The 23,715-nt window shown below is 36.1% G+C and overlaps 1 protein-coding gene across 1 annotated transcript in view; it reads right to left on the bottom strand.

Annotated features, from left to right (window-relative positions):
- Positions 1 to 706: 706 nt before the first annotated feature.
- The window catches only part of LOC143229887 (aquaporin AQPAe.a-like), a 77,383-nt gene continuing 54,374 nt past the window's right edge, over positions 707 to 23,715 (bottom strand). The window contains exons 3-5 of the mRNA XM_076462753.1: positions 10,940 to 11,020; positions 7,418 to 7,535; positions 707 to 5,209 (exon numbers count right to left, since the gene is read on the bottom strand). Of these exons, the coding sequence (XP_076318868.1) occupies positions 4,914 to 5,209; positions 7,418 to 7,535; positions 10,940 to 11,020 (495 nt within the window). The 3' untranslated portion in view covers positions 707 to 4,913. The remainder of the gene's footprint in view (positions 5,210 to 7,417; positions 7,536 to 10,939; positions 11,021 to 23,715) is intronic.

Below are 23,715 nucleotides of genomic sequence, written 5' to 3' on the forward strand. Positions count from 1 at the left end.
GCCAACTTCAGGTGACTGACGGTGGTTTTTGTACTTACCTGTTAGTCTTCCTGGTGAGTTATGATTATTACAGTCACGCTACAGAAAGTCCTTTACAACTTGTATTAATGTAGTTTTTCTCTTGACGTTGTAGACTAGATGTAAACATTGGTTTTATACTATTTATTTTTTTTAAACTTTGTTTTGTTTTACCTTAATTTCCTTTTATGAGTTTTACTAAATTTACTTTTACCTTTTTACCGGACGTTTGGCGCAGAGAGCCTAGCTGCTTTGTGCCATAAAACACTAAACCAATCAACCAACCCATCACAAGTTTGTCTTATATTAATGCTTTTCTGACGCCCCCTAGTGGCACAGAGGTATGCCTTCGGACTTCAAAGAAACAAAGCTTTTCTGACTTCTATGAAAGGTTCCATCTTCCCGGTTTTTCACAAAAACAACCAAAATATGTTAACATTGGACCTGGTAATTATTTAAGTGTTGAAGTTTCGAAGGAATCCCAGTTTATGGTTATAATTTCATGTAGGTTAATTAAATTCGTATTGAGAAAACAGTTGCCTAAATATAAAAATTTGGTCATTTTTAATGATTCACGAAATAATCAGAAACAAATCTCGTGAATTAATTGTTTTTTTTTGGTTTTTTTGATTTGGTCATTTAAAAATTTGGTCATTTTAATGATTCACGAAATAATTAGAAACAAATCTCGTGAATTAATTGTTTATTTCATTGTACTTATTTTAAAAAAAACCTTCATCTCTAAAAAGCCCAGGATTTGTCGTACAAGAATCTTTTAAAGTGTAGATTTTTGGTATTTCATATTTTATTGAATCTTATCGTAATGTTTCTTTAAGCATTATATCTCAACCAATGCGTCCCAAGTAAACACAAAAAGATCTATTGGAAGGTTGGCATTATCAAAAAAGTAACGTAAACAGTTTTGAAATGCTGTTAATCGAAATGACATTTTCTTAGAAATAACGTATTTTACACAATTCACAATAATTCACTGGCATTTACAAACACCTTGTACAATAACTAAGCATACCAAAATATTTAAGTAAAGTGTACACTTTTATATTGATTAAATTATAAGGCTGTACTTTAAAGTTATGTTGTAATAACAAAAACGAATGTTACAAGTTTTAATAACGGATGTCACATAAAAGGCTACTGCTTATTGTCCCATCTGAAAACGATTACTTTTAATACACACATTAGGACCATATATTAGAAATCCAAATAAACAATTTGATATGGAGAACTAGTACAGTTTTTCTCCATAAAGATAAAGCAAAAAACAAACAAACACACATTTGTTTGCCTAATCCAGATAATGATGAGTGGTCATCCATCGTTTTCAGATGATTTGATTGGACAAACCTCATTTCAAAATAATAGTGATAATATGAACTTGCTGATTAGCAAGTTGACGGTGAGATAATGCTTATTAAAAATGTATTAATCCTGCAATAAGCTCAGTATGGTTCAGTAGTTAGGTTGCCAGAGTATGGATCCAAGGTTCAAGTCCTATTACCGTAAAAATCATGTTCCGCATTCTGGATCCATGGGCGTGTGATAATGTTGGTGGTAGAATCTAACTATTCAGTCACATAGCTTGGCGGTGGGGGCTATAGGCGAGCGATCTTCCTTATAAGCTATCAGCTGCTTAAGTATTTCATGCAACTGGTTCATTTTCTGTTATCTATGAAGCTTGTGAATACGTTATGTTAACTGTGTAAAAAATATATACAGTACAACTATTCAATTCGTTCCCAAGGCGGCTGAGCTACTTAAACCCTAGCGGACGATGCCAATGTCCGGCCCAAAATCCCGATTTATCCATTTTTGGATAAAAACAAATAATATCATGTCATTGTCCACCTTTTGTTTTTAAATAGACCGGAAGTTCCGTGAAAAGTTGTTGTTTGTTTTAAAAAAAATTCAAATGAATAAGTTGTGTTTGAAACCGATATTTTTCAGTGTTTTCTTGTGAAGTCTGACAATTTGTTTATATGACTTGCAAACATAGATTCCGAGTGAAAAGGGGCCACCAAAATCATTGCTTGCTGAGCAAGCAATGAGTCTGTTCAGTCAGTTAGATGAAAAGAAATTGATTACGATGGTTATTCTTACGTTGAATTTAACTTTGGAAGAAACTAGTGACGAAAACGACTCAGAACAGTCATCGAGACCCAGTTCTAGTCTTCAGTCAGAGGGTGACATCGTCTCAGCCAGCACCTAGTGGTATAAAGAGGCCACGAAGGTGAGCCCAGCTAGACCTGATCCAGTTCCTAGATCTATGTTCACTATCGAAGCCAGAAATAATGATTGGATTGAGGTACATCTGCAGGATAGGCCAGCCACAAATAACGACTTTGAGTTTTTACCGAAGAACAAGCATGACCTTTGTACATGTTGACATCAATGATAACTTAATGTAATCCTGGTGTATAATGTTGACATCAATGATAACTTAATGTGATCCTGGTTTACAATGCTGACATCAATGATAACTTAACGTAATCCTGGTGTACATGTTGACATCAATGATAACTTAATGTGATCCTGGTGTACAATGTTGACATCAATGATAACTTAATGTAGTCCTGGTGTACATGCTGACATCAATTATAAGTTATTACGATTCTGGTGTACATGTTGACATCAATGACAACTTAATGTGATCCTGGTGTACATGTTGACATCAATGATAACTTAATGTGATCCTGGTGTACATGCTGAGATCAATGATAATTTAATGTGATCCTGGTTTACAATGTTGACATCAATGATAACCTAACACCTCTTGATTGTTTAAGAACTCTATTTACAGAAGATGTACATAACGCTCTCATCAGTGCTATCAACAACTTCACCAAAGCACAAGTTGCAAAGAAAACACCTGCTCAGAGACGGTTGAGGTATTTGAACTGGACTCTCTTTACCCACTATGGACTGCTGAAGTTTCTTCCACTGACAACATCAATTGGTATCAACAAAACACCTACCATTAGAGAGTACTTTGACATCCACCAGTATCTCTACACTTTCTATCACCAAGAGTTCAACAGGGAAAGGTTTGAGGCTATTTACTCAACAATGTTTCAAACGAGTATCCCTGATACTAAAGGAAAAACACAATTAATAAAATTGAAATTTTCTGAATTATGATGAAAAGTATCAGTTTAAAGAGCTAAAAACGTTTTCACATCATTTCTGTAGTTTCTGAGTCAGTCAGAAACGTAATTTATAGATGCTAGCAAAAAAGCATTCATAGAACAATGATGAAATCGTTGACACTAAAAATTGGCATTGGAATGTAAAGCGTGAAACTTTCATTAGGTACGTACAAGCTTCTTGAAGTATTGGCTCCTCATTACTTGGAACACTATTCAAGAATGGATTATTTTCATATTCAAATCCTGAAAAATACATTAAAAATCACAATAAATATTTGGCAAATATGTGGTACTAAGAACCTTCAAATCAATATCGAGTACGTTTAGCAATACATCGGGTTATTTAAAAATGTTTTGCTGTGTTTGATTCTTGTTATTGTGAGTACTTTTGGTTTAGTTTGATAGCAACTTTTTGATAGGGAAACTAGTTCATTCAATCTTTGTAATCACGAGATATAGTTTGCATAAATTCTCTTATTCCTTTCTTCGTTTATGCATGAATGTCAAACCGAGTTGATTAAACACTTCATTGTAAAAATACTATCAATAAACGTTTCTGTAGCACATTATTTTCCATGGTAAGGGTTACGCGGGGTTTTTGTTTGAAAACAAAGTGATGGCATTCCAAATAGTATGCGTGTTTAGGCGTTCGACTCGTAATCCGAGGGTCGCGGGTTCGAATCCCGGTCGCACCAAACATGCTCGCCCTTTCAGCCGTGGGGACGTTAAAACGTGACGGTCAATCCCACTATTCGTTGGTAAAAGAGTAGCCCAAGAGTTGGCGGTGGGTGTTGATGACTCGATGCCTTCCCTCTAGTCTTCCACTGTTAAATTAGGGACGGCTAGCGCAGATAGCCCTCGAGTAGCTTTGCGCGAAATTCAAAAAACAAAAGAACAAAACCAAGTAGTATTTTGTAATTTACTACTTTACGTAGATGTGCTTTGCTCAAGCATCGACAGTAATAAATATAACAATTACTTTTGCTTGTAAATCAGTAGGACATGCTCGAAGACTCAAAAATGTAATGAAAGAATTGTCTAGAAAGATTACGAAATCAGTAAACGATAGTTGATACCAATTACTATTCACTTATAAGTAATAATAATTACATTTTACAAATAGCATCTAAAAACCGTTCAAACAGTTCACTGGGGAAACTTGTCCGCTAACAATTTTGAACCATCTGTCTCGTTTTGTCAACATTTTCTTAATCGTCTTTACAAATAAAAACATAAAGAAATCCGACACGTTCAAGCCACATGTTACCATCAGATATATATAAACGACAGTACGTTGATTATTTTAATTCGTTGCTCGGCGGGCAACATGTTTCACGTTTATGTAACATTTGAAAATGATGGCTTTGCTCATTTTCCATCTTTCAGTTGCTGTTCCCGCTTCAATTGGGATACCAGTTCTGATCACGAGAATACACGTCCTTCTGGCAGCTGATGACTGTTTATAATACAGATGTATCGAAATTAAAAGAAGTAAAAGTTTTAGAAAAGCAAAATCAAAAACACCAGGAGCATTTCTTAGGCTATCAAATATGGCGACTGAGGAAATAAAACTTTCGACTGTGTCAGAAAGTCAGTAAAAACCACGAGCTACGACAACAACAACAAAAAGTTGGTATTCACTGTTCTAGGTACGGAATCAGTTTACCGTACAAATCCAAAAGATTTGTAAGATACAGTAATGTAGAGAAACGACAAAGGCCAGAAAGTCCACTAGAATTTAGTTGTCCCTGGATCGTACTCCATTCGAGTTGGCACAGCCCTGAAAGCACCTCCGTATCGAGACCCGTAAATCCCACTATAATTGGATCCAGGAGCACTTTGCATCCCATAATTGGACTCAGTAGACGCTGGATAGGTAGATGGAGATGGGGAGTAGGTGTTAGGGGCAGGCCTCAAGTTCTGATCGTAATATTGAGATCGGAAACCCCCAGATGTTTGAGGACCTCCATCTTTGGTCATCTTGCACCTCTCGGGATCTTCATAGTCATCTTCATCTAGGTTGGATTCTAGTGCCCCGAGAAATAATAGTTTTAGTATGAAACCCTGAATCACTTTAGAAGGAAAATACATCACATTTTACCAAATACAAACTGAATAACGTGAACTGGTTAAAATATTGAATTTGGAATAACAGTTCTTAGTAATGTTTAAGCGTATTTTTCAATAATTTAAATAAATGTGGCATTTTATATACGAAGAACGTGAACCTTCACTCGAAATATGATAATTTCGTATTGAAAAAATGAAAAGTATGAACAAGTAATAGCAATGACCATTCTTAGAATTTTTGATTAATTAAAATCTAAAATTAAACCAGTGAAAACTGGCTATTCATTTTCTGCCATATCCAAATACAAGATTATTTTTTCATAATAACTTCAAATCAGATTATAATCTTCAAACTGCGACATAAAATAACAGAATACTACACTGAGCTAAAGCTAAACTGCCATCAAAACATTCAGTACTGTTGTATGAAGATAACCCACTCTCACTGTGTAAAATAAGAGGTAAGTTTGAACCAATATAAATTAATATAAAGAACTAATGACATTTTATGTATAATTAAGGTAACTTACGGTATTGGAAATAATTCTGGAAATACACGAGTGACGCAGGTAGAGGAATCACAAACAATGAGGAATTACAACGAGATGGTTGATTTATCATTAGTACAATACATTGCTACAGAAAAGCAAAAGTCTCATAATTCATCCAACTTGTTTTTGTGTTACTGTTTGTTTTTTTCCACTTTCCATTACAGTCTTCAAAATGTTCATATTTGGGCTTGTTACAAGATCCAGCCACAGAAGTAAGCGTTCCATGGACCTATCTTTTTGTCTTTCAGGGGACTTGGCATGGCCAAGCGCGTAAGGCGTGCGACTCGTAATCCGAGGGTCGCGGGTTCGCGCCCGCGTCGCGCTAAACATGCTAGCCCTCCCAGCCGTGGGGGCGTATATGTACGGTCAATCCCACTATTCGTTGGTAAAAGAGTAGCCCAAGAGTTGGCGGTGGGTGGTGATGACTAGCTGCCTTCCCTCTAGTCTTACACTGCTAAATTAGGGACGGCTTGCACAGATAGCCCTCGAGTAGCTTTGTGCGAAATTCCAAAAACACAAAACAAATTTTCTTGTGATAAGGGTACACAGTGCCTTTGCTTTCTATCAGCTGTTCTGATTTATTGAAAGTCATTTATGCGAACGATTTATGGAGATATTTTGATACTTAATTCTTATGATATAATTGAATAAATACTGCATAATGAGTTTTAATATATCTGCTTAGCGTACTGAGAAAAAGTCGTAAAAGAACGAAACATGATGCAAACCGCACATTTATTCGTAGGCCTAATAAATCACTGTGTAGTAATTACAAGTAGATATTATCATTATTCAAATGTTAGGATACATACAATACGAGCTCGACATGGCCAGGTGGTTAAGGCGTTCAACTCGTACTCTGATGGCCGTGGGTTCGAATCCCTGTCACACCAAATATGCTCGCCCTTTCAGCCGTAGGGATGTGTTATAATTAACGGTCACTTCCACTACTCCTTGGTAAAAGAGTAGCCCAAGAGTTGGCGGTAGGTGGTGATGACTAGCTGACTTTCTTCTAGTCTTAAACTGCTAAATTAGGGACGAATGTTTCATTGAATGTACTTCATTAACTAAAAATTTGATTTCTACACGTTTTCAAGGGATATTTCCGTTCCTGGTACCGATGAGTAGATTCACCATACCATAGCGGGGAAAAGTACAACTGTACCTTTTTAGGTTTATTTCTTGTGTGACACTGTGTGATTGGTTGGACGACAATAAATTAGAATGTTAGGTATAAACATGAGACTATGCTCATTTTCATAATATAGAAGGGAATAATCCAATTTCTTAGTTGTTTATAGACAGTTTATTAACTATTTGCCTAATTATATCTAACACTGTACATAGATGTCGCTACCGTCTAGAAAAATAAAAACTTTTTTTCTGAAAGATTGGTCCTCATCGTGCGAGCCATGAACATTGATTTATGTCCTAGGTAACTTTTAATTCTGTAACCCTAAAATTTGATTTATGTTCTAGACGAGTCATAGTTCTGTAAAAAAATATTTAGTTTGTGCGCTAGAACACGAAACACGAATCGTATACGATACACTCTGCTTGGTAAACTATAAATTATTGTTACCTAATGGTCATTAGGTAAGTTTAGTATTCTACCTTTATCAACTTCGTCTAATGCTTCCTTCAATGTTTTGGCAGTTTTCTTGGTGTCAAAAATATACTCATAGATAAGTCCTGCAATCACAGCTCCTGCCAGAGGGCCAAACCAATATACCTAAATAAATAAAAGCAAAGAAAAAAACTTGTTGATAAAAAGTGTATAATGCAATAAAAGTATAAAACGTTTATTTAATACATATCCCACTAGGGTTGGTGTTAGATAATACAAAAGCCCCCAAGTGGCTCAGCGGTATGTCTGCGGACTTACAACGCTAAAAACCGGGTTTCGATACCCGTGGTAGGCAGAGCACAGATAGCCCATTGTGTAGCTTTGTGCTTAATTCAAACCAACAAGATAATACAAGACAAATGGTAATCTATGATAGTTAATTATTTAACACTAGGTGGAGTACCCGTCCCTGGACGGAAGTTATGTGTGTTTGTTTTTTTTTGCATTTTGCGCAAAGCTACTCGAGAGCGATCTGCGCTAGCCGTCTCTAATTTAGCAGTGTATGACTAGAGGGAAGGCAGCTTGTCATCACCACCCATAGCCAACTCTTGGGCTACTCTTTTACCAACGAATAGTGGGATTGACCGTAACATTATAACACCCCCCAGGGTAAAAGGGGCGAGTATATTTGGTGCGACGGGGATGCGAACCCCCGACCCTCAGATTACGAGTCGCACGCCTTAATCCACCTGGATATGCCGGGCCGAAAAGTTTGGTATTACGCCTGGTTTCTTTATATTAATTTTGTACAACGGTTTTTGTAGCTCTCCTATTTAATTCGAATCCCGGTTGCACCAAACATGATTGCCCTTCCAGCCGTGGGGGCGTTATAATGTAATGGCTAATCCCGCTATTCGTTGGTAAAAGAGTAGCCTAAGAGTTGGCGGTGAGTGGTGATGACTATCTGCCTTCCCTCTCATCTTACACTGCTAAATTAGGGATGGCTCGCACAGATAGCCTTCATGGAGCTTTGAGTGAAATTAAAAAAACAACAACAACAAGAAACAATCATGAAGTATTTATTTTGTCACAACTTAAACATTTTTCGAGAATTCGTTTGTCGTTCGCGATCTCCCATCGACTAATGTCCAAAAAATAAGCCCCCCAGTGGACTTACAACGCTAAAAACCGTTTTTCGATACCCGTGGTGAGCAGAGCATAGATAGCCCATTGTGCAGCTTTGTGCTTTATTCAAAACAACAACAACAACAACCAAAAAATAATACAGTGTGTATTAAGAGTTTGATAACTAATCATATGATGGTGATTTATAGAATAAAATAACTACAGTAAGTGAATCAGTAACATCAGAGACAACTATATGAGTAGCCACGGGCGATTTTACGGGCCTTATCTGCTGTACACCCAATATTTATATAATTTGCCCGAGGAAGATTTTAACGCTAAAAAATTGTAGATCTGATTTGAGTTATTATGTAAGATAAAGATGGAAATAAGATATTACTTTAAAATGTGTATTTTATCGTAAGCCCAGCAAGCTGGTCCAGCATGGCCAGGTGATTAAGGCACTCGACTCGTAATCTAATGGTTGCGGATTCAACCTTTCAACCGTGGTGGCGTTATTATGTTACGGTCAATCCCGCTATTTGTTGGTTAAAAAGTAGCCCAACAGTTGGCGGTGGGTGGTGATGACTAGCTGCCTTTCCTCTAGTCTTACACTGTAAAATTAGGGAGGGCTAGTGCGGATAGCCCTCGTGTAGCTTTGCGCGAAAATCAAAACAAACCAAACCAAACAACATATTTAAACGGTAACAATATAACATAAGGTACAATAAAAACGTATGGCATACGCATGTTTAGTAAATAGCATTGTTATGAAAAACCATTGTAGAGAAATGCTTTAAAGATACAGTATTTATACTTAAATATTAAATAAAAACACCGAGAACCTGGAATTGATTACATTAATGATAACAGGGAAGAGTTGATGTTATTATTTAGTGTTTGTCGATCACTGAAATGGAGAGGTTTTCTTTAATAAAAGTTTGTAATCATGTGGTTCTAGAGTCAAGATTTTTAAAGTTTTATAGAAGTATGGGCTAGTTGTTACTCGCACTTGAAAATCAAACGGATAGATTATCTGCTTGTAGCTCAAATTCTCATGTGTTATTTGTAGAAGGCGTGTAACAAATGTTCCCACACCTACAAACGTGCCAATTTTCTTGTGTCTGCGCTAACTTCACTAATTAAGAAGGAATTTACTGTTGAAGATTCTAATGCAGACCAATTCATTGTGGCCAGCTTTGATATTCAGTCCTTATTCACTAACATCTCACTTGATGAAACAAATGTTCCAAGCCAAAAATGTTCTGAACTCTAACCAACATATATTATGGCAGCTTCTTAACTTGGTCCTGACAGGACAATCACTTCGTTTCTAATGGTCATCTTTATGACCAAACAGATGGAGTGGTGATGAAATCACCTCTAGGTCTATGTTATAACAAACGTCAATGGCTCGATAATTACCACATTTATTACAAACCAATATTATATAGAAAGTACGTTAATGATACCATTCTACTCTATAACAACATTGATTACGTCAAAAAGGTTTTAGAATACCAAAACTCACAACATCTATTAATAAATTTTACATATAAGATGGAATAAAACAACAACTTAGTTTTTAGACGTTCAAATAAACAAAAACAATCTCTTTGTCACATCTGTTTACCATAAGAAAAATATTATTGGTTTATAAACTCATTTTTGAATGTTACATACCAGACTCCTTCAAACGTAACCTAGCTCTATATCTCCTAAACAAAGACTATAATATCTCTTCAGACTACTTTTGTCTTTACTAAGAAATGTAAAAAGTTCATAACGTATTACAAAGTAATGGTCATCCTCTAAATTTCTAACACTCTATCAAACGAACATTTTAAACAAGTGAAACAGAATCCATGAAAAAGCCACACACTGCTTTAAAATATCTACTATTTCTTGTCACTCATTTCATTGGTAAAGTTTTAATCTCAAATATCAATTTAAAAAATAATCAAGACATTACTAACAAGTTTAGCTACATTTAGTATATATACATATATATTTCATTCGCGTTTCTTTAGTTGTTCAAGCAAAATCGTATACTCCGACTTGTCTTTAAAAATTACAATTATTTATTAATCAGTTTGTTAAAGCATACATAATTCGTAAGAGAACTTTTTTTTACAATTTTTTTAAAACGAGTATTTATTCGTCAATTGATATTAAAAACGCATCAACACATCACGTTGTAATAATGAATAATTCTGCATATTTTATATTTTAATGAAATCGGAATTTTGATAACATTAAAAAACTTGATTTTATTTTCACAGTCAAAGTCATAAAAATATATAACTACCTATTTTTACACTACTTTTGTTACTACCCCTAAAATCTCGGGAGCCAGACGATTCATAGAATATATTATTGAGGCTACTGCTTACGAGAGTTCTCGAGGAAGAGTACATTTTTACATCATAAAAGAAGACACCTACCCAGTGATGAGGCCATTTGTTCATTACAAAAGCTGGGCCCAGCGAGCGAGCCGGATTTAACGACGCTCCTGTGGCTGGTATCTGGAACATAGAACACTAAACATTAGTCCGGAAGTAATGCATTTTAGAAAACATAGTCGTGGATGATAATTCAATCTTTCAACCCTCCCTGAACATTCAGTTATAATCGCACCCTTTCATGTCGCTACCATTTGTAAACTAAACAGATAAACTAAGAAATTTCAAGTGAAAAAAACTTGAAATTCCGCAGTATGGTTCTACTTACGTTGATGAAAGTTGATACACACAAGAGTTAATATTTTTAGACAATTGTGCAATTTAATTTGAACCATAATACTTTTCATATTACATCAGTAATCGCTTGTACTTCATACCAGTTTTATATGTCAAAGACAACTAATAATTAATAAGAACTTTCAGTGTGTGTGTGATTTTAGTATAGCAAAGCCACAAAGGGCTATCTGCTCAGCCCACCGAGGGGGAATCGAACCCCTGATTTTAGCGTTGTAAATCCGGAGACATAAGAACTTTCAGTGCTGACGAGGATTTTCGCTTAACACTAACGCTATTCAGGCTAGCTGGCATATGATAGACACAATAGTGTTGACTGAGACCTTTATATATATGTATACTTGAAATTGTTTGACATTATCTATTACTGTGTGAACTGATTAAACGATGAAGTGTAAATTGTTTGACATTATCTATTACTGTGTGAACTAATTAAACGATTAGGTGTAAAATATATAGGTATAAATTTTCATCAACTTTATTTTACGTCACAACACATCGTAATTACTGTCGTAAATTCAGTTATTTAATTGGATGTTACAACGCATCGGAAATACCGTTATCAACATAAATACATTAGATGTCACAACACATCGGAATTACTCCTATAAACACAATTATTTGATTGGATGTTATAACATATCGGAATTACTGTCGTAAACTCAATTATTTAATTGGATGTCACAAAACATTGAAATTACTGTTATAAACACAATTATTTTATTGGGTGTCACAACACATCGGAATTACTGTCGTAAACATAATTATTTGATTGGATATATTTTCAAGTTTAATGCACTCGCACCTGAAATTCGTTCATATTTCACTGCTAGGTGGCGTGAACTTCTATAACTGTTCGCCTATTAAATTAATAAAGTGTGGTATAATAAATTTCAAGTTGTACAGGTACATCAGAATTATGGCAAGGAGTTTTAACATTACATTGTGTATTTATTTTAACAGCACCTATTGTTATTTAGTATGAATTAATCTGTCCATTATTCAGAAGAAATAGCAAACTATAAGTCAATCTTCTTGCTCCAGGTGCTAGTAAAGTAATCATGACAACAACAGGAATGTATGTATTTGTATTTTAAATTTCGCGCACAGCTACTCGAGGGCTATCTGCGCTAGCCGTCCCTAATTTATCAGTGTAAGACAAGAGAGAAGGCAGCTAGTTATCACCATCCATCGCCAACTCTTGGGCTACTCTTTTACCAAACGAATAGTGGGATTGACCGTCACATTATAACGTCCTCACGGCTGAAAGGGCGAGCATGTTTGGTGCAACCGGGATTCGAACCACGGGTGAGCAATGCATTATTAATTATAAATCAGAAGTTCCGAGTGAAAGTAAATAAGAATTTGTAACAACATGCCTGTTACACCACACGTTACGTGTGGCATTCCTTAGATTCCTTGAGCTTGGAGGCAATAGACACAGTGGTGATCAAAACGCGACTTATAGTAGCAAAATGTTTAACAACATCCACTATGGCGTGAAGTAGGTTACGTGTATAAAGTATAATTTTTCATTTATTTTATTTGATTTCATAAATTACCAGAATTAGGACAAGAAATACTTAACCCTATATTATTCATTCATTTTAATACCACGTATTATAAATTATTTTTCGATTAATCTTCTCATTAGTCGTACGAATGTTGTATTTAATTCACTTCAGAACATTCAGTATCAGTATTGTCAGTCCGATATTCCATTGTCGTAAACTGTTTCAATTATTTCAGCACTGGCTTCGCCTGGTAATCAAAGCAACTGATTCCCAACTTGCGGGTCACGGGTTCGAATTTCGTCTTCCTTTCAGCAGGGGCGGCGATAAAAGGGAGCCATCTTTTGTTGTTAAAAATTGACGATGGATGGTATTGACAACGTATCCTCCTTCTGGCTTATCAGTTCTCAATTGGGAGGGCCCGCTAGTACAGCGGTATGCCTATGGATTTACAATGCTAAAATAAGGGATTCGATTCCCGTCGGTGGGCTCAGCAGATAGCCCGATGTGGCTTTGCTATAAGAAAACACACAAACACACACTCAACTGGGAACGGTTAATACAAATAGCCCTCGAGAAATTTTGTACGAAATTCACGACATTAAAAATTACTTCAATGTATTAACAAACGTTAGGTGGCGTGAATCTCTATAACTGTTTGCCTTTTCAGTTAATAAAACTTGGCACAATAAATTTCAAGACCTGTCAGAAGCACTGCACTTTAATAACAATATTATTACACAAAAATGAGCTCCAATAGTTACTATAAAACCTGAAGGCGATTTTATTGATTTTAATTTATCCAAGAGAAAACCGCAACAAATACAACTTTAATCGTAAGTTACTGGAAAAATACGTACGAAAAAAATTGGTACGAGGGGAGTTCGAACTCGCGACCCTCTGATAACGACTGGAACGCCTTAGACCACCTGGCCATGCCGGGCCTTGTTCATACGAAAGACTGAGTAAGAGAAGTAAAACGCCTAAAAACTGACAGTTTAAATATTGGTTTTAAAAGAAAAATGATGTTCATAAAGGTAGAATCTAGGTGTGCCTTAACTATATATGTATTATGTAGAATTAGCCTAGAAATAAAGGGTGTAAGAAAATCAGATAGTGCAAACTTCTAGGCCCGACATGGCCAACCGTGTTAAGGTGTGCGACTCGTAATCTGAGGGTAGCGGGTTCGCATCCCCGTCACGCCAAACATGCTCGCCCTTTCAGCCGTGGGGGCGTTATAATGTTTCGGTCAATCCCACCATTCGTTGGTAAAAGAGTAACCCAAGAGTTGGCGGTGGATGGTGATGACTAGCTGCCTTCACTCTAGTCTTACACTGCTAAATTAGGGACGGCTAGCACAGATAGCCCTCGAGTAGCTTTGGGCAAAATTCAAAAAACAAACAAACAAGCAAACTTCTGAGGAAAAATTGTTTACATTCAGGGTTGCCATTCACGTGCTCTCGAAACAAACCATTCTTTAACCAGCTAACATCAAGAAACTCAATTTTATTACAAAGATATAATAATGAAAAAGGAGATTCAAATGTTAAAGCGATTGTAAAAATAATAATAAAAAATACTATGCCCAAATCCGCGGGAAATAGGACGACATGACAACGCAGATCACATGTTTTCCACCTTACTGTTTTCACAGTGTGAAATAAAACAAAGTAATCACCGTATCTCCGCATAAAACTCTTTTTATGCGTGTTTCTATTTTCATTGATCGCGAAATCCACGGGAACGAACACTTCCTCAAATATTAGTTGCCATGGTAACGGTTAACCTGTCCTATTAAGCTGAAGTTCATTTAGAAACTCTGATAAAAAGAAATGTAAATGTGCGTAAGTCTCGAATCTCGTTATTTTTTGATTGCATATACTTTGAGCTGTGTTAAATACGTCGAGTCCACAAATTTATTTACTTTTAATAAATCATCATCAGCTTTTTTTTTAATACGACATATGCTTTCAATTTTTAATTTTTCTTGATAGATAAGAGCAGGTCCCTCACTTTACAAAACCCTGATATGTTGACCTTATAACACCTCATTACACCAGAAAGGTGAGCAACCAAACACTTTACTCGAGTTTAAAAACAATATCTGTTTAGAACGCATGAATATTCCGATGTAACGTTTCTAGTGCTGTATGCTCTGAATAAACAACATTTCATTTTCCTTCCAGACTTTACAACTTAAACATTTGCAGCTAAGCTGATTTCAACAGTTTTATCTGTTTATTCCGTTTAAGTGTGTGATAATGTTGCCTGCTTTCGGGGGCGGAACCTTTCAAGGCGTGTATAGACATTCAGTATAACTACCGGAAGCTAGACAAACAGAAAGTCCAGTAGCAGCTTGTTTGGTATATCGTTGTAAAGACCGGACTTCATAAGACCGGCCTGCAATGAAATCCAGAAGATCTCTTTCATTAATGCAGTGGACTTACACTTCATATTGGATCTTTCCCCAAAATGATTGGAGTTACCAACAACGCCATTGGGTGCCTTTTCGTTTTACAGATGAGTTAAATTTCATGCCTTTATCCGATATCAATGAGTTGTGTTTGAGAGCTAAAAGTGGATAATATGCGCAACGCTACGTAATTGAATGTAGTTGTTTTGGTGGCGGTTTAGTTATCGCACGAGATTATATCAGTATTTATGGCGTAAAAATGTTATTGTGTTTTCGAGGATTAGACCTACTGTTTGATATGTGCCGACGTGGTACTGGACCCAGTTGCGCAATATATCTTGGATGCAATCAGGTCAGATTTTGACTTAATGTAGAATAATACCGGATTGTGATGGACTATCGTAAAGGTTATGGTCCTCTGGGACTTCCTTAGACGCCATGGACGTCAACGTCTTAATCTAGTACTAGAGTTTATCAGAACACTGTCTGGCAGCATAGCACAAGCACAATCCATATATACAGAGACCTTATCAATGCCAGGGGAACTCTATTCACTAAAGGATCTACTTTTTTGTGTGTGATGAATATCATCCTTTTTGATTGGCTGCTGATTGTTTGTAGTCAAGCGCAAATATACACAATGGGCTATCCGTGCCATGCTCATCACAAGTATGGAAACCCGAATTCTAGCGTTGTAAGTTCACAGATATATCGCTGTGCCACTAGGGGGCTGATTCGATTAGGCCGTAACTTTGATTCTTTACTCATGGTCCATACATTTCAACCACTGATGGAACCAATCAATTAATATGCGAACATACAATGCTGTGCTCTTAAAACATAGTGCGGTTTCAACTTACTTGTTCATTCAGTTGAAGAATAATTATGTAACTGTATTTTTGAAACGGTTTATTTTTGAAGTTAAACTCATGGATAACCTTATGAGGACATTGTAATTACTTGAAGAATTATAAGATAAGTTCACAAATATATGAAGGTTATTTCCACAAAGAGATGATTGATTTGTGTTGCTTAATATGTATTTAAATGGAAATATAATTATCAGAATTAAAAATGATGTGGCAGTGAAAATAAATATAATTATATGATACTGTGAGGGTTTCTAATTTAAAGTTTTGAGTCGACCAGGACGGTTCCTTAACTAATGGCTGTCCTATACACTATGTTATTCTACGTTCCCTGTAGCTACCTTACCAGTCTAAATATTTATTTTGGAAACTATATATTTACAACGAAACTCTAATTGACTTTGTTTATGGTGTCCCCAAAAGGCTTTTTTAAATATTAAAAGCATTCAAATATCATATTATTACGGCTGAGGAATAATCTGAAGGTCACGAAACAGGCCCCATTTCATATTAGATTTTTAGTTTGTTGGTAAAGAATTTAGAATGTACAAATTTATTTTTGTATAACTAGAACCGATCAATGAAAATTAATTATGTATATGGTTCCCTTTTTGAATTAATAATGTAAATCGTTTCCCATGAATTAGAAAATCTTTTCATGAAGACATTATTTAACAAAAGTCAAGATTGGTTTGTTTGTTTGTTTGTTTTGAATTTCGCACAAAGCTACTCGAGGGTTATCTGCACTAGCTGTTCCTAATTTAGCAGTTTAAAACTAGAGGAAAGGAACCTACCGCCAACGTTTGGACTACTCTTTTACCAACGAACAGTGGGATTGAATGTCACATATAACGCCTCCACGGCTGAAAGGATGAGCATGTTTGGTTTGACGGGAATTAGAACCCGCAACCTTCAGATTACGAGTCAAACGCTTAACTGAAAAGCAATATATTCTTAAGTTTTATAACTAACTAGTAAACTACTCGGCGATACTTGGTTTTGGTTTGTTTTGAATTTCGTGCAAAGCTACACCAGGTCTATCTGCGTTAGCCGTCCCTAATTTTGCACTGTAAGGCTGGAGGGACGGCAGCTAGTCATCACGACCCAGCGCCAACTCTTTTCCCAACGAATAGTGAGATTGACCGTCACATTGTAACGCCTGCACGGCTGAAAGGGCGAGCATGTTTGGTGTGACGGGAGGTCGAATCCGCGACCCTCAAATGACGAGTCTAATGTTTTAACCACCTGGCCAGTCCGGGCCGCGATACTTGGCGAAAGTGGTTTTAATTTTAATATCTTGGGTTGTTTTGATCAAATAAATCGTATTAATCATGATTTTTTTGCTAAATAATCAAAATTATTTCTTTATTAAATTAAACACTTTGGTTGTAATCAATGAAAACAACAGTGTTCAAATACATAAAAATTCGCTAAAGCGATTTTAATCAAAGCAAAACCGGGTACATTGCACTTGCTTCTTTCATGTGTTTTGCGTGACATTTCAAGTTTGAAAAATAAAATTTCCTACTTATTTGGTTTTGATTTCTACTATGTAGTCAAGTGTCTTTTGCAGCTTATTCTGACTTTATTATCCTTATCTTAACGAAGAATTAATTTATTCACTTTTATTTGAGATAGAACATAAGTTAAAATTTATCGATACCAAAATTTTTTGTAAAGTCATCGTATAGCTGATTCTTGCGAGTACACGCAAGCACAGTAAAATATATGTCTGAAGCAAGCCTATTTAGTTGAGGGAGTGTGCACGCATGTTCGAAAATACTAGTCTTTTTCAGTTACGAGAATACAAGAGAGTTGGTATGTATGTGTAGAAGAAAGGGAGACAGGGAGGGAAAGAGCAAAGAGAGAATAAACACAGAGACGAATAATGCCGTCAGAAGTTTTTAAATCATAAGAACACATAAGTGATCATGAATGGATTATTAAGATAAGTGCTCATACAGAGAATAAACGTAAATAACAGTTCTCTTGATCACGTTACTGAAATAAAAAATCCGTTGCTTTCAATTTGACATCAGCTGGTCGTCCTGTTTGCTAAAAATTGCTGTATTGGGCACTTTCACCTCAGTCTGCGGCCTCAAAATAGCCCCTATTTTAGAGTTTGTAGTTTTAAAAATCTAGTCACGCATAAAAAACAGACCCACAGAGAGAGATATGTGTTTGTACTTATACAAGAACATACATCTTTCTCAACTATATTCTTAATGCGTAAGCTTTCTTTCATATAGGATCTTCTAAAGTTCTTACAAGTTGGGCCCTACGTACTTAGCAAATAAATTTATGTGAAGATCTAGCCAGAAACAAAAAGTGGTTTTGTAATTTTTTATTGATTTTTGTCTTTCGTTCGGCTTTTCAGTGATATACAGAGCAGATAATTAGATGTTATTGTGGGATTTTACGAACGTTTCACGTACAAAATCATAGTATGATGTTTCCACTTAACAGATGTAGCATTTCTTAAAGAGTTTTATCGTCGATGATTTTTATGTACCGAATGATGTGCTATTAAGATAGAGTTAAAGTAATAACTTAGACTTGTTAATGGAGGAATTCATTAAATTGCAATAAACCGAAGTGCTTAAAGAAAGGACTGACGTTCCTTCTGTCCCATATATAAATATGTTTGTAACTCTTTTGATGTTTTACACATGAATGTTTTTTACTGCATAAGATAAAATGACATTACGTATGAAGTTGGGTCTGGCATGGCCACATGGTTAAGGCGCTCGACTCATAATCTGAGGGTCACTGGTTCGAATCCCCGTCACACCAAACATGCTCGCCTTTTCAGCCATTGGGACGTTATAATGTGACGGGTCAATCCCACTGTTCATTGGTAAGAGTGGCACCCAAGAGATGGTGGTGGCTCTTACACTGCTAAATTAGGGACGGCTAGCGCAGATAGCCCTCATGGAGCTTTGCGCGAAATTCAAAACAAACCATATCAAACGGCGGTCTGTGCGAAATTCAAAACAAACCATATGAAACGGTGATCTGTGCGAAATTCAAAACAAACCATATGAAACGGTGATCTGTGCGAAATTCAAAACAAACCATATTAAACAATTATCTGTGCGAAATTCAAAACAAACCATATGAAACGGTTATCTGTGCGAAATTCAAAACAAACCGAATGAAACGGTGATCTGTGCGAAATTCAAAACAAACCGAATGAAACGGTGATCTGTCTCGTGCTTCAGGTGTATTTGGCATTTATTTGCTGTTTATAATTTTCTAATTACAACTTTTTGTGAAGTTGTTCTTTTGAAAATACGACTAATGTCTTCCTGGTCATATTTTTTCTCTGTACGTGTATAGAGCAATCAATAAAATGTTGTAGTTCAGACGACATAACAAGGGTCAAGTCGTGCTGTCTAAGTTTAGGCCTTAACTGGTTATCATACGTCATTGTAATTAAAATCACGTTTTTCGTTACACAGTAATATTTCTTATTTGATAAAACACTGTAGCATCATATATCTAATTTAGTAATTATTTACCTGTGACAGGTGTGGAACGAGCATATTTCCTGTCGTATCGTATTAAATATATATGGCCCGGCATGGCCAAGCGTGTTAAGGCGTGCGACTCGTAATCTGAGGGTCGCGGGTTCGCATCCCGGTCGCGCCAAACATGCTCGCCCTTTCAGCCGTGGGGGCGTTATAATGTGACGGGTCAATCCCACTATTCGTTGGTAAAAGAGTAGCCCAAGATTTGGCGGTGGGTGGTGATGACTAGCTGTCTTCCCTCTAGTCTTACACTGATAAATTCGGGACGGCTAGCACAGATAGCCCTCGAGTAGCTTTGTGCGAAATTCAAAACAAACAAACAAACAAAACCTGTGACAGGTGTGGAACGAGCATATTTCCTGTCGTATCGTATTAAATAACTTGACATGATATAATAAAGTCCTCAGCATAGGTTTCTTCCAAAAGATATAGCCGTAATACATTCTGACCAAACTGTCCCCGCCTAGTACAGTAAGTTTACGGATTTACTACCCTAAAATCAGGGGTTCGATTCCTCTCGGTGGGCTCGGCAGATAGCTCGATCTGGCTTTGCTATAAGGAAAACACACACATACTGACCAAACTCGTTCGTAAAATTTGTACGGCAGATATTAGTATCACTCTGTCTTTCTATTTGATTTTATGTTAAGATAAGATACCAATAACGATTGTGTGTTAGTGGGAAAAGATACTTACAGCAACCAATACATATGGCCGCATAAGAAGAGACTTGGACTAAGAAGCGACTATCTTAACCATGTAACCGCGCACTAGGAACGTTACCTGTGTTCTATTAATGGAAGAAGCTTGGTGATTCCAGGTGAGCATACACTTTATGAAAATTAAGTGATGACAAAAATATTTGGTTGTTGTAGCTACATGTTACCGTCTGTTAAAGAAATCCTAATTGTTTGTGTTAATCACGGCCCATTTTTAACAACTTTGAATAAAATACAGTTATTTTTAAGTGTTGACCACAACACTCTAAAAACTGATATTTTCAAAGAGCTTTCAGTTATTGCACAACAGTGATCGAAATGTCCTCTTTCCTTATAAATTCTGATAAGATGCATATCTTTTGAGAGTTGAAAGCGCTTAGGCTAGTCTAATATATTACCCAAACATACCAACCTCAAACGAAGAGGAAAATAATGGCCTGTGTCTCCAAAATGTATCTTAATTAGCTTAATATTTCACTTTCATAGCTTCATCAAAAACTATCGATATCCTATAAATTCAGTACAGGCCCAGCATGACCAGGTGATTAAAGCGCTCGACTCGTAATCTGAAGATCGCGGGTTCGAATCCCCGTCACACCAAACATGCTCTTCCTTTCAGCCGTTGGAGCGTTATAATTTTACGGTCAAACCCACTATTCTTTAGTAAGAGAAACGCCAAAGAGTTGGCAGTGGGTGGTGATGACTAGCTGCCTTCCCTCTAATCTTACACTGCCAAATTAGAAGTGACTAGTGCAGATAACCCTCGTGTAGTTTTGCGTGAAATTCCGAAAACAAACAAACCATATTTAGTTGCTCTAAAATCATTTTTTTCACACATCATGTTTCTTTGTTGTATGCCGAACCTGTTATTAATGATTTAATGCGGGGGCGTTATAATGTCACGGTCAATCTCACTATTCGTTGGTAAAAGAGTAGTCCAAGAGTTGGCGGTGGGTGGTGATGACTAGCTGTAGTCTTACAGTGCTAAATTAGGGAGGACTAGCGCAGATAGCCCTTGTGTAGCTTTGTGCAAAACTAAAAAACAAACTCTTTGTTATGACGAATCTCTGCTACTTCCACCCCTGTTTTTAAATGAATGCTTTTGTCGTTGTCGAATACTATAGAGAATTTGGTTTAACGATTATAAAATGTCTAATTCTTTTTCATCATCTGATCTAGTTGGGACTGCAAAAGTTGGTCCTCGATTGATTAAATATTTCATTGTCTCATCCAAGTTAATGTCAACTTCTACAGTTATATTACTTTCTTTGATTTGTTTTGAATTTTGTGCAAAACTACATGAATGCTATCTGCGTTAGCAGCCCCTAATTTAGGAGTAATATACTAGAAGAAAAACAGCTAGTCAACTCTGGAGCTACTCATTCACCAACAACTAAAGGATTGACTATCACATTATAACGTCTCACGACTGAAAAGGCGAGCATAGTTTGCGTCGGGGACTAGAACTCGCAACTTTATATTGTGAATCGAGTACCTTAACCATTAGGCCATACCAGGCCCTATTCTTCGAGAATTACACTTTTCTGATGTAGCTCCGTTAATGTGATAATATGAGTATTTATTAACTAAGGTTTCAAACTTACGTTACACAGTTTTTTTCCCCTTCTAATCTACTGATAAAATTCCTCTGGTCTTTAATTAATTTCTTGAATTCTACATTATGAATATTTTTAATGAAATTGAAATTCCTGTCATAAAGTATCTCATGTTTATTTTTCGTTTTAAACATGAGATCATTTCTTAAACTACAGTTTGCGTTAATCAATATTAAGAACAACATTTTCAGAAATTATAGGACGTTAATTTATTAAAAGCAATGCAGATTGTTAGGAGAATTTTAAGTTCTGTCACTTTTAGTTTTCGATTCAAATGGTTTCATTAATTTTAACTTTATTCTTATATCTATGTAACTTGCTACTTAAACTATATCTATGATGTAACATAACGAAAAGTGCGATTAACCGTAATATCATTACATTCCCACGACTGAAAGGATGAACATGTTTGGAAATAATATTCCATCTCGCGTCCCTCAGATTGCAGTCTGAGCATCCGAATCCCCGGGACTAGTTATGTGTTTAGTGATAAACAAAAGTGAAATATCTGATGGACAGAATAATAAAAACAAACTCTATTTGCATCGTCCGTATAAAGACAAACAGAATTAGTGCACTAACCCTAACATACACAGAAGGCCTGCTATGGCCAGGTGGTTAGGGCGTTTGACTCGTAATCTGAAGATCACGGGTTTGTAAACCCCGTCTCGCCAAACATATTCGCCATTTCGATTTCATTATAATATGTCTGTCAATACCACTATTCGTTGGTAAAAGAGTAGCCCAGGAGCTCGTGATGGGTGGTGATGACTACCTGCCTTTCCTTTAGTTTTACACTGCTAAATTAGGGATGACTAGCGCAGATAGCCCCCGTGTGGCTTTGCGCAGAATTAAACAATAATCAAACAAACATACAACAAATACAAATATACACATAGACGATCCTTTCTGCCACAAGTCAAGAATGAACATTGTAATCTTCTCAATATCAGCTGTATTTAGCATGTAAGATAAAAAGTCTTATAAATGCCACTCATTAACATATTAAAAGGCTTAGAGAGAGAAATAACTTTATAATGGTCATAAATGAACTGTCACTTTTCTTCAGAATTAATTTCACTAATTCTTTAGCCATTTGTAGTGTAACGTTTAAAACTAAGCAATACAAGTACACTAAACAATTTGTTTTAAGTTATGAATTGAACACTGTTTTGTAATATTTAGAGAAATGTAAAACATGTAAAACCACTTTAAGCATTAAAAACAGGGGCTATTGAAGAGAAAGACTTTTACAATTAAAGGAGCACTCAGTAAAGCGCAAAGTTATCAACAAAGACACACCAATTCTGGCAGGACAATGAAGAATGATATTCTACACAAGTTCACCAAGTTTCATCAAAATCCAGTTGTATTTGAATAAGTTACAAAATAGTGTGAAAAATTGGACCCCATATTAACAGATGAGGATTATTTCATTTTAGTCACCTTGCTGTGACCTTTACCCTTTACCGTGACCCTCCAAGCACTAATCACTTCTAGGTTGAGTCATAGTTCAAATGACTACTAACTTTCGTCCAAATCCATTAAGCCATATTCAGGAAATCTTGCTGACAAATACATACAGGGGTGAAAACATGACTTTTTGTGGCGGAGGTAAAAATGAAAACCTACATTACATACGATGTATACCATGAGTGAGTTGAAAACCTACATTACTTACGATGTATACCATGAGTGAGTTGAAAACCTACGTTACTTACGATGTATACCATGAGTGAGTTGAAAACCTACGTTACTTACGATGTATACCATGAGTGAGTTGAAAACCTACATTACATACGATGT

This window comes from Tachypleus tridentatus, chromosome 10 (genome assembly GCF_004210375.1).
Source record: "Tachypleus tridentatus isolate NWPU-2018 chromosome 10, ASM421037v1, whole genome shotgun sequence".
Taxonomy (NCBI): domain Eukaryota; kingdom Metazoa; phylum Arthropoda; class Merostomata; order Xiphosura; family Limulidae; genus Tachypleus; species Tachypleus tridentatus.